The 13,129-nt window shown below is 37.9% G+C and overlaps 1 protein-coding gene across 1 annotated transcript in view; it reads left to right on the forward strand.

Moving 5' to 3' along the window:
* Positions 1 to 13,129, forward strand: part of Map3k15 (mitogen-activated protein kinase kinase kinase 15) — a 125,299-nt gene that overhangs the window by 52,692 nt on the left and 59,478 nt on the right. The window contains exon 6 of the mRNA XM_051178892.1: positions 1,859 to 1,965. Coding sequence (XP_051034849.1) covers positions 1,859 to 1,965 — 107 coding nt within the window. The remainder of the gene's footprint in view (positions 1 to 1,858; positions 1,966 to 13,129) is intronic.

The following is a 13,129-nucleotide window of genomic DNA, read 5'->3' on the forward strand; positions in this document are numbered from 1 at the left end:
GGTCCCTTAGACTGCTCAGTCCTTCTGGCTGAGATCCATAATCAGGGGGGCCTGAGTCAGTCCCATGTTGGCTTCCCAGCTATCAGTCTAGTGGCCATTAGCTCCTCCTTGTTCAGGTAAGCTGTCTCTATGTGTTTCTGCCGCATGGTCTTGTCCTCTCCATCTGCTACTGGGTTCTAGTTTGACTCTACAAGTGAAATTTGAGGCACAGAGAAATTAAGTATCCTGCACAGATTCACAGAGTGAGGGAAAGTCAGGATTCAGAGGCTGCCTTGCTACATTACCCTTGCCTTTGGTGCTTCTAGCATTTCCTTTATGCCTTTGTCACTTCTTTCTCTTTACTACCACTCTTCAGTGAGAGTAGAAGTAGCTGGGCTCTGTTAAGGAACTAGGGAAGCAGATGCCTATTTTAATATAGGCATTCCAAGTTACTGGAAAATTTTAGACCCAGGTTATGAGATAATGGACAATGAAGGGAAACTGAGGATTTCTCTTCAAATTTGAGCTAGTTTTAAGGGTATCTTGTGTCTTTTCCTTCTGGAGACACAAAGGATAACACACTTTACTTGTAGAATACTACAAAGCTGCACTACAGGTTGTTGATCACAGTTCTGAATGATGGAGAGAGAGAGCCCATTTATGGTCTGAACACAGAACAGAGTCAACTACTAAGGAACCCATGGGCTGAGTGACAAACAAGCTACCAGCTTTTAATGACAAGTGGTATTATGCAACAGGAAAATTTAATTGACTTTTCTAGAATTATTTCTTTTTGGTTTTGGTTTTGTTGTTATTTGGAGACAGGGTCTTATGTAACCCATTGAGTCTTGAATTTGCCGGGTATCTGAAGATGACTTGAACTCCCCATGCTCCTGCTTTTGCAATGGTTATAGGTGTGTGCCACCACACCCCTGCCCTTGAAATGTTTCTTTGAGTTGCTGGCTATTTTGTACCCTTCCCTTCCTGAATGCCGCCTTCTTAATTTTTCATTGGTAGAACTCTTAAGCCCAAAGAAGAGCTGGAAGGTTCCTGGGAGATATTGTCTTCTCTTTTCTGAGGCAACAGCATCAAAGTCTAAAGCCACATGTCAGGTTTCTGTATAAAGATCCTGTCTGCTGACTGGTTGTCAGTGAGTTATCCAATACCAGTATTTTCTAAGCCTGACTAATTTAGTAACTGTTGGTGGCACTGCTAACATGGAACCCAGTGGAGACACACGTGGTAGCAGTTTAACCCCTGGGGTAATTCATACAGCATTGGGAGCAATAGTTCATAGCCTGGGCTTATTTGGCATTGTCTGAAGAGACATTCTAATTGTCAAAACTGATTGTAGGGCAGGAGTACTTGTGACTTCTAGTAGGGATACAGCTACCCTTCCAGAAATACACAGGACAGCTTCCCAGAAAAGAGAAGTAAGCCTAGAATATCAACAGTGCTACAATTGAGAAATTCTAGCTTAAATTAATTTTATTTAGGCTAAATAGGAATGAGTAAGATGCTTTTCCATTTGCATTAAAATAAGTTTTCTTGTGTGTAATTCTGCTGCTGGTATTAAACCTTCCAACCTTCCACACTCAACACATAACATCTTTTTCCTTATTGCTAGGCTGATTTGTGCACTTCTTTTTGGATTTAACTAATGTTTTATTGATCCCTGTGGTAGAAGGAATTCCTCCTCTGTCTCATTTATCTTCTTTTTTTCCTCTGTGCTTGTCAAGGCTACAATTAATTTCACTAAATACTATCTGCAAGGAAAGGCTTATGTTTAAATTTTGAGGCTGTCTTATGTTTGTAGCTATTTGGAAAAACCTATGAAGAGATGTTTCTTCTTTTTCACACTGAGATGTTGTCCCAACAGGACTATGATGCAATGGTCAAGCTAGTAGAAACATTGAAGATGCTACCTACATGTGATTTGGCTGATCAGCACAACATTAAATTCCACTATGCATTTGCACTGAATAGGTAAGAATAATTATGTGTAGTGTTTGTGAACATGTGATCTGTTAAATTCTTCTGTTGTCTATAACATTCATCAGATGTGATCCATATCATATGCTAATAGCCAAAGGTATGAAAATATACAAGATACTTTGCCTTTGAAACATAATTCTAACTATGAGATCAGACATGGAAAAAAATCTTAATAGGGCCAGATATGGTGGTACATACCTTTATTCCATGCACCCAGGAGGCAGAGGCAGGCAGATCTCTTGAGTTTAGGTCAGCCTGGTCCATATAACAAGTCCAGGCTAGCCAGGGTTATATAGTGAAACTCTGTCTCAAAAACAAAATGAAACAAAAAACTGAAGAAATTCTAATAGCTTGGGGGGATATGCAGTTTAATGAAGTGATATAGAAGTATAGCAAAAGGAGAGAGTTGTACTGTGTAGGGGTAGAAGTGCTTCTTTGTATTTTCTAGTCTAAGTTTTAAAGAATTATACCATGGATTGGAGAGAGTAGAATGTGGAAGAGAATGAAAGACCATTCCATTTGGCTGGAGTGTGAGCATAGAATTCTTTTGCACAAGGTGCATCCAAGTAATATCTAGTGCAACCAGAACACAAGATGCAAGTGAAGGCAAATACAGGATATAAGGTTAAGTGTGGAGGATGGGATTATATATGAGAAAGGTATTGCCAGGTGATTACATGCATTTAATCCCAGAAATCTAGTCCCAGACATTAATTCTAGACAGAGGCAGGGGAATCTCTCTTGAGTTCAAAACCAGTTTGGTCTACAGAGCTTGTTCCATGTCAACCAGGGATACACAAAGAAACTATGTCTCAGAAAAAGAAGAAAAAGGAAAAATAAAGGAAAAGAAAAAAAGGTATTGGTGATATCTTTTAGGCTATGAGGGACTAGCTGAAGCAGTAAGATTTATATTGCACAATAGATAAAAATAGGTCTTATTTAGGGTTTATATTGCTGTAATGAAACACCACAAGCAAAAAGAAAGTTGGGGAGGAAAGTGTTTGGCTTACATTTCACTGTTTGTCATTGAAGGAATTCAGGACAAGAACTCAAACAGGGCAGCAATCTGGAAACATGAAGTAGCAACAAAAATAACATTGGGGGGTCAAAACAGGATGAACTATATTTAAGGGGGTCACAGCATTAGAAAGGTTGAAAACCACTGCCCTAGAATGTTGGGATCATCTGTATAGTTGAAGCTAGTTCACTGCCACTCTTACATTTGCGACTGATGGGACAGGGACAAGAAGGAAGTATGAGGCAAGTGATTTCCTCCCTCCCTCTTATCCTTTCATGATTTTGTATGTTGTAGTTCTCTTCCCTTCCCGCCCCCCAACAACTACCTCCAGATATACCTCTTACTTCCCCCTCAATTTGTTTCCCTACTTTTTTAAAAACCCATCAAGTTTGTGGTGCCTGTATATTCTTGGTTGTGCAGTTGACCTACCCTAAACTTATATACTAACAGTAGATTGATTATATTTCCTGGGTATGGGTAAGACTTCATGCCCATCTCACCTCTCCATGCTGAAATTTTGTCTGGCACAGGTCTTGTGTATGTCGTTAAAACCACTGTGAGTTCATATGTGGACTTGCACTGATGTGTCTATAAAACAGTTTCCTTGTAGCCATTTACAACTTCTGGCTCAAGATACTCCTTCTGTCTACTCTTCTGCAGTGATCCTGGGACCTCTGGAAGAGGGTGGTTTAGTATATATGTTCCATTTAGGATTGACTATTCCATGGTCTCTTATTCTTTGTACCTTGACCAGTTGTGGGAGTTAACACCATCCACTACAAATAGAACTTTCTCTGATGATGGGTGATACATACATTAATCTGTGGCTGTGTTACTAGAAATCAGTTTAATACTATGTTCATTTAATAGAATAATAGTAGATTATACCCTAGGACTACAGGTTCTTGGCCTGATAATGGTCCCAAGTATGGATTTCATCTTCTGGGCTGGGGCTTAAATCCAGTCAGAAAGTGGTTATTACTGCCATGATGTTCATGACACTATTGTCCTTGATCTTAATAGATCAAGTGTGGTGTGTGTGGGGGGGTGCGCATGCACACATGTATACAATGCATATACATGTATTTATGTGTATGCATATATGTATGTTTCTGTGTGCATATATGCATACTAATAAAGGAGTTGAAATTGAGTCCATATAATGAAGCAGTAGTACCTCTACTAGGCACCATAAGCTAAGAAATAAAAAGCCCCATGCTAGGAATGGGTTGCCTATTTGGAATTGTTGGCCAGTAAGGTTTCTTAGACTCCCCCCCCCAACATTATAGGTGATTGCCAATGCTATTGGTTATCCTATAGATCCTGGTGACAAGACTGTTCTTACGACAGCATGCTCTTGATTCATAGGACATGAAAAATTCAAGCTGTTACTCATCTGGAAGCTCCATCCTTGCGGGATAGCTTTCCTAATGTGGAAAGGTGCTGTGCATGCTACAGAGGAGAAAAGTAAATGAGAGATTTTCTTTAAAGTGATGTCTTAGTAAGGGTTACTATTGCTGTGCTAAAAACAATGATCAAAAGCCACTTTTGGAGGAGAGGGTTTACTATTCATCACTGAAGGATGTCAGGACAGGTACTTGGAGGCAGGAGCTGATACAGAGGCAGTAGAGGAGTGCTGCTTACTGGCTTGCTCCTCATGGCTTGCTCAGCCTGCTTTCTTATAGAACCCAGGACCACCACCCTAGGGATGACATCACCCATAGTGGGTGGGCCCTCCCCCATCAATCACTAATTAAGAAAATGCCCTATGGACCTGTTTACAGCCTGGACTTCTGGAGGCATTTTCTCAGTTGAGGTTCTGTCTTCTCAGATGACTCTAGCTTGTGTCAAGTTGACATAAAATTAGTACAAGTGAGTTACTACTTCTTTTATATTCCTTTGATATGAACTTAAGTCAGTTGACTCCATATTGCTGCAGGTGAAGTTGAAAAATGTAGTGTAATGGCTGGTTTTGTGTGTAAACTTGACATAAGCTAGGGTCATCTTGATGGGGGAACCTCAGTTAAGAAAATGCTTCCATGAGATCCAGCTGTAAGGCATTTTCTTAATTAGTGATTGATGGGGAAGGGCCCATCCCATGGTAGGTGGTCCTGGGTTCTATAAGAAAACAGACTGAGCAAGTCATGGAAGCAAGCAGCACCCCTTCATGGCCTCTGCATCTGCTCCTGCAACCAGGATCCTTCCCTGTTTGAGTTCATGTCCTGATTTCCTTTAGTAATGAGCAGCAATGAGGACTTGTAATCCAAATAAACCCCTTCCTTCCCAGCCCGCTTTTTGTTCATGGTGCTTTGTTGCAACAATAGAAACCCTAAGTAAGACATGTAGTTTTTAGCTAAATGACCATCAAAACGTGACTACTGTGAATTTGCAGGACAAGTAGTGTTTCAAATTCAACCTGTCAAGATCCCAGGTGTCTAAATGTCTTATTTCCACTGTCTTTCTTCTTCCGTGGGTAATATATAGGGAACATTAATTATTTTAAGAATAATGCTAAGACACATTTTCTGCCCCCAGTAAGTAAGCTGTTACTTACATTATTATGTCAGAACAATACAGAAGAGTATTCTAGAAATATATGTGATAGAGGCTTCTAGTGTGGCTTCATAAATCTTCCAATGAATGACATCTTTAAATAAGGAATACATAAAGTAAGTGTTCTAAATGAGCTGAGAATTATTGCATCTGGTTTCCCAGTTTCAGAGGCTGTTCTTTTTCAGCAGCTGTATTTAAGCTTCAAATTAATGATATATCACTAGCAGCAACAAAACAGGAGCCCATGTTTTCCCAGAATCTTGCAACCTATGTAAGATGAACATCTCATAAAATAAGATAAAAATTTTGCAAGCAGTGAAAATGTATAGATTTTGAATGTTTAATTTGATGAATTTGAGAAATGAATATACACATCTAAGCAATACCCCTTCCAAAATGAAAAAAAAAAAATCACCATGAATGTTTCTTGTTCAGCTTTGTCTACATTCTCTACCTCTCCATAGACAACCAATGTTGCAACCTCTATCTTCATATATTAGTTTTCCTTGTCTTTAATATCACATAAATGTAATCATACAGCATGCTCTTTTGTGTTTGGCTTCAGGATTTTAACATGTTGATGATGTTCGTATATGCTGTTGTGTGTATCACTAGTTTTTTGTTGCTATAGAATATTCCATCATACAGATATTCTATGATTTATTCATGGACATTTAGGATGTTTCAGGTCTGGAATGCTAAAATAAATGCCTTTGTAAGCATAGATATAGACATACATTTATGTTGGATACATACATACATACAGTATATGTAGTGGATAACAGCAAATAATGATGGAATTTTGATGCATCAAGGGGAGGGTGCATTATAATCTCTATGAAAATGTGTTCTCTCCTACAAGTTCTTCACCCCCAAACTCCAGTGGCTTTTTAAACTCAACTCCCCAAAGTAGGGGGAGTATCTGAGGAATGCAGGCCAGCCTTCATTAAGTCTGAAAAAATGAAGTCTAACAATCCTGTTCCCCTAGTGTTGTAAACTCTAACTTTAGTAACACTGGCCTCCATGTGATAGATTGTTGACCTAAAAGAATTAAATGTGTCAGCATTTGTGAAATTCTTGAGTAAAATTAGGTTGATAAATAAGAACTGGGAGCTATGTAAGTTGTTTGTTGCTATTTTTTTTCTAACTAGACAAAATAGAGCATACCCATTGTCAGATAGTGGATAAAATAATGATTATTGTCCTCTCGAATGAATGAAAGAATAAAACAGGGTTTGAAGTGGAAAACTGACATCTAAAAATGTGTATGACAGTATGAGATGATTCCGAGACAAATATATTTCCAATCTGGAGGAAGAATAGTTGATATTGCACACAAAAGACCAACATCCTTTTTACTTCCTTGTCTAATTGTCTCCTGTCAGACACTGACTCTGTTGAGCTCAGGCAAGGGTCCTTGGTACTGAGAACCTTATTTTTCACACAGTAAACTAAGAGTTTTCACTTGCTTCATCTGTATACATAGTCTTGAAGTTCATGTTTCTATTTTAACTTGTCCAGCAGTCAGCATAGTTATAGTAGGATATGGCTTTGTATACAGTTTTAAGGAAGTGATTAGTGCTACCTTTTATGTATAAGGGAAACATAGTGTTGGGGAGGAAGAAAGGCATATTCCTGCATTTCAATTGACCTTTAACTTTTATGAAGTGAACCAAAACATGACCGTAAATTAGTTACTAAAGGTTGGCAGGCATGAATGATATTTGACCCTCAGATGGCAAGGGCTCCCTGTCAGTGGGAAAGCTGGCTTGAGCCAGCCAGCATTTCCTGGTATCTTCCACTTCACTGCATTCAGAAGCCCATTCAAAGCTACTTGAAGTTTCCACTGAGCAGTTAAACTGCGAATCATTTATGAGAAATTTTGTGTCTGCTATTGGTGTTTTAGACAAGACTTTACTATTTACACTACTGCATAATATTCTAACCAAGGACCTAGCCAGTGGAATGAAAGTTGACTGTGCTAGACAGTGTCCAAGAGAAACAATTTAAAGGAGGAAATAGTCTCATTTGGCTCTCAGCTTCAGAAGTTTTAGATCATAGTCCCCAGCCCCATTCTGGATCTGTGGAGGCACTGTATGGTAGGGATCACATAATAGAGCAGGGAAACTCACTTCTTGGCTTGTAGGAGCAAAAGGGAATGGGAGGAGACAAGATATCTTTTCAGAGCATGCATCCAGTGACTCACTTCCTTCATCTCCTAGTTTTCATACCCTCCTGATGATAATGATATATTCTGAATCCATCAACAGATTGACTAGATTAGAGCCTTCAGGATCTAGTCATTTCTGAAAGGTCCATCAGCTAACAACTAAGCCCCCAATATATCCTAATATATGGCCCTGTTGGGAATAGTTCATATCTTAATTTTAACATTCTACCTCTGTTTCCCTACAAGCTCATGTCCATCTCATAATAAAAAATGCATTCAATATATTTCCAAGAGTCCCTATAAACTTAACAGTTCTTGTACTGTTAAAAAGCCCAAATCCATAGTCTTTTCGAAATCTAAAGGTAAACTATTAGTTGTGAACCTCTGTAAAATGTAGAAAGAATGCTATATACATTCCATATTCAAAGGCACAGAAAAAAATCCATTCCCAATTGGAGAAATGCGACCAAAGAAAAGAGGAATGGGACAAAAGAAAGATTAGAACTCAGTAGATCAAACCTTAAATCCTGTAGATCCATGTCTAGCATCCATGACACATGGTGCCATTATGTGCACTCTAGGTGGGTTGGGATTGTCCTGGGCTGAGGCCTTGCTGTTTGCAACCAATATGGCCTTTTAGGCTGGTCCTGCTTGCCCCTTTGGAGCTTTCTTTAGATGTTCAAGTTTCTGATATTCCTAGTAGTTTTATCTGCACAGCTTTTCACATTGCCCTCCAAGTGTTGCCTGCAGGGATCTCCATCCTGCCGTACATTACCTACTGGGTAAAGCCTCATGACACCCATAATTCTTGTTTTATATATCATTGTAAAAACATTATCTTATGGGTAACCTCAAGATTTGTTGCCAGTATAAGCAGAATCTGTGCTCCCCTTGGACTATGGTTTCTATAGCCTGTAAGTGCTTGGATGAGTAAACATGGAGAAACACTTTCCAAATGGCCTTAGCCAGCAGAAAACCCCAGAGCTCTTTTTTTTTTTTCAAAGCAAACTCAAATTTGTTAATCTTTATACCCTTGAGTCTGTAAAGACCCAGTCTGGGTCATTCCTGAAGATATTCAAGGTATCTTTCCTATGGTCCTGATGCAAAATAGTTGGTTTCTTTTAATGGCCTAGATCTCTTCAGCAGCTTTTTTGTTCAATGTAAAATACACAAATATTTCTACTTAAAATTCTCATTGTAAACTTGGCTAAAAGAAGGGAATGAAATAGATGCCACAATCTGAATGACAGCTTCCTTTGAACTTTCCACTGCCAAATTTTGTAGTTTACCACCTTTTTTAAATCATTTTTTATATGGGTGTTTTCCTTGCATGTATGTCTGTGTACCACTTGCATGCCTTGTACCTGTGGAGGCCAGAAGAGGCACAGATTAGAGATGGAGTTACAGAGGTTGTGAGCAACGATGTGGGTGCTGGTAAATTGAATCCAAGTCACTTGGAAGAGCAGCAGATACTCTTAACCACTGAGCCATCTCTCTAGGCCAGTCTATCACCTTTAAATTCATCCTACTATACATTCTCAAGACACTGTAGACAGGTTCTTTTTCATAATATTATAACATGAATATCCTCTAATCTAATTCTCAGTATCATAAACACAATCTTTACTGTCTGCATTTTCATTAGCCTTCTGGTCTTCTGAGCTCTCACGATACTCATCCATCAAACTTTGGTTACAGCTTTCTATCTTACACTCAAAATGTTTTCAAACTAAGAAAAACAATTCCAAAGGCTTTTGAACCACATTATCAGATAAACCCATAGTTACAGCTCTAGTCCTTGGCACCAAAATCTCTATTTGTTAGTGTTCTCCACAGGAAAAGGGCTAATAGGTTGTGTGTGTGTGTGTGTGTGTGTGTGTGTGTGTGTGTGTGTGTGTGTGTGTGTGTGCGCGCGCGCACGTGCATGTGCGAGCATGCACACTTAAGTATACTGTATATCATATATGATTATAAAAGATAATTTAATACAATGGCTTATACATTTGAAAGCTAGATAGTCCAACAATGACCATCTGTACTATAATGGAAAGTCTGGGAACCTGGCGGTTCCTCAGTCCAAGAAGCCAAAAGTCTCAGCAGAGAAACCAATGATGCATTCCCAGTGCAAGGCTACAGGTATGGAAGCTATTGTAGAGTTGCTTTTGTAAGTACACATTGAAAGGATAAAGAACCTGGGGTCTAATGACCAAGGCAATTGAGGCAGCCACAGTAAACCTGCTTGTTTGGGAAAAAATGAAACTTGCATATGCTAACTGGTAGACTTTTTCCCTATTTTATATCTAGGTCCACATTCAGACCAGACCTTTCCACCTGTGTTGCTGTCCCTGGAAATGGGGGGCTGGGATAATTAATTCTGAAAGTAACTTAAACTGGCATTTATCAGAAGGACACTAATCTTATTCAGAACCTATAAAAGCCATCCAAATCTCAAGTTTCTGGGCTCCCCAACCAGGTCATTGTTAAAGTGAAAGGAAACTTCGTCTTGGAGAGTCATATGGGCTTGTCATCTCTAGAGTAGCCATCAGCCTCCTTTTGTCTTAGAATTACATAATTCCAATTTCTTATTTCATAGAGGATAAAGAAAAAAGTAAAGTTCCAAAATTTAACAGCTAGTCAATTTGGTTGGTTTCCATAACCATATTAATTAGCAAAGCATGATATCTAATACTAGTTTTTAAAGCTAAGGTAGTAATATTATGGTATCATTATCTTCTGTTCCTGATTTATTTGACTTCATTTAATCAAGTTCCGTACCATTTGTGCTATGTACCAAAACTTTCTTCTTTTTGAAGCCTGAATAAGATTTCATTGCATGAATAGACCACATATTGTCTATCCATTCATCCTTTGATGGATATTTAGGTTAACTTTACTTCTTGGCTATTGTGACTCCTGCTGCTATTAACAAAAATCCTGCTGTGTTAGTTTTCTGAGAAAATGAATTACCTTGTTTCCTGCTGAACAACAGCTTTGCCAATAGTACTTGTTTTATTTTTACAAATTACTTGCCCTTTCTGTCTGCTCATATTGCTTCTCACTGGCCACCTTGAGCCTACCATATCATCCTGTTTTATTTCCTTTTTTGGCTCCCTCCTATTTATATATCATTTATATATCAACAGAAGTTTGTATGTTAAAGGAAAGTGAGCTAATGAGGGATCAATGAAGGTAGTAGCCAATTTTCAAAAAAATTCATGTGTGTGCATTACATAGCCATACACATTTCAGTGTACACAAATAAGCAAACTCATTCTCTTCAAAGTAATTGACTGCAATAATCTGCATTTGTCAGTATTGCCTCTATTCACAATAGCATAGTACCAGAAAGGAAGTTTTTGTTTTAATTTTGGAGTTGTCTAAAAGCTTACTTAAAAGGAACATGGAAAATTAATAACATTTCAATGTGTTTTACAGACAGACAAATCTGAATTTGAATAACAGCACATACACTTAAAGCATTTTCTTCCTTGTCAAGTTAAGATTCTTTGGCTACATAGTAATATCAGATTGAGCTATATGAGACCCTAATTCAAAAATAGGTAGGTAGGTAGGTAAGTAGGTAGGTAGGTAGAACATACATACGTACGTACATACATACATACATACATACATACATACATACATGCATGCATGCATACAGTTCTAAAAAGCTGAATGTAAAAGATCTCTTACTTGAAATGTTTGGAACTAGAGTATTTTGTTTGTTTTTAGGGTCCCCTCCCCAAACTTTTGAATATTTACACTTTACCTGTTGAATACCCTCATCAAAAAATATGAAACACAGCAGTTAAGAGCTCTGGCTAGGTGGTTCTTCCAGAGAACTTGGTTTTAATTCCCAGCACTCACATGCCTCAGAACAGTTTATTACTCCAGTCCTACAGGATCTGATGCCCCTTTTTTTCTGTCATGGACACTTAATCCAATGGTACACAGACATTCAAGCAAAACATCCATGCACATAAAAAATATATTTTTAGAAATATGATGTCTAATATTAGGGATACTCAGCCTAAATTACTTGGTATAATCATGGCATAAAACAGGTGCTTGTCTGTGACTATTAATATCACTGTGTAATTTGATTTTTCATAGTTTATCAGGCTTGAGTGATAACATTAACCACTTCTAAGTATCAAAACAATTGACAAAATGCAAAGGTTACCGCCAAAGAAGATACTTACCTTCAGCTTGGGATAAAATTCATAAGGAGAAATTTATGTATACTGTTGTTAGCACAGACTATTGTTGGAACAAGCATGTGCTCTCTTAAGATAATTTTTAATTAGCATACAAAGTAGTGGATTATGTCACCTTCCCACAGTAGTTCTTCTGCTTTCATGTAAGATGACTATTTTGAATAGGACAAGGTTGATTTGAATGTCAGTATTAGAAGGAACAAGGAGTGGTAGTTTAACGATCCCAAAGTTAATTACAATATGTATCTCAACCTTGGTCTGATTGACATTGGGCCTCAATGATTCTTTGTAATTTGAGTTATCCATAGTCTTTACCTACTAGATACGAAGAACTTAATACCTCCAGATGTAACAATTTAAAGTGTCTCCAGACATTGACAAATGGCCCATGGGAAACAAGAACTTTGCTACTTGAGTGCACTCCTCTGTAGAGAGGATTTTCAAGATGTAGAAAGAGCACCTACTTTGACATTTGAATTGCAATACACTGACAAGGTAAATTTAGTTTACTCATCTGTAAACTGGATTAATGATGCCTTTGGTGAGCATTAAATGAGATAGCCATATGCCGGTATCCTATACAGCCATAGCATCTGGAAAGCAGTTCATTAAAGTTTAGTCCTGCCTTCATTTATCCCCCATTTACACTTCTTAAGTCCAATTGAAAGTTAACTTAGTGGCGTACAAAATTGCTGCAGTATCAACCTGCTAAGTGCCACGTGACTTAGTGGTTTAGCATGTAGGGACTAAGGGTTGTTCAAAGTAGACAAGAACTATTTGTGGTATAAAAATAAAAGGTACCCATAGATCTAAAGCAACTGTTGGTTGCCCAGGGAACATTTAACTTTGAATGATTTCAGAAATATTTCACAATCACTATGCTGTTTACTATCCACAAAGTCAATAGACTGAACTTATATGAACTAGAATGGTGGCCATTAATGGAGGCTTCTAAAAATTAAATAAGACTATCATAAGCATAAATTTTAGCATAGTATTTAGCAGATAAAATATGTTGGATAAATGTTAATTGCACTTCCTATTTATCAAAGGAGAATCCCAACAATATTTAATGATGAATATAAAACAATATTACCTGTTTTCTGTCAAAGTACAGCTCTAAAATAATTAAAATTAGTAAAGGAATTTTGAAGAGTAGTTGTCATCACTACCTAACACCAGTCTTTCTAATAAGAT

The sequence above is a fragment of the Phodopus roborovskii genome, unplaced genomic scaffold (assembly GCF_943737965.1).
Source record: "Phodopus roborovskii unplaced genomic scaffold, PHOROB, whole genome shotgun sequence".
NCBI lineage: Eukaryota > Metazoa > Chordata > Mammalia > Rodentia > Cricetidae > Phodopus > Phodopus roborovskii.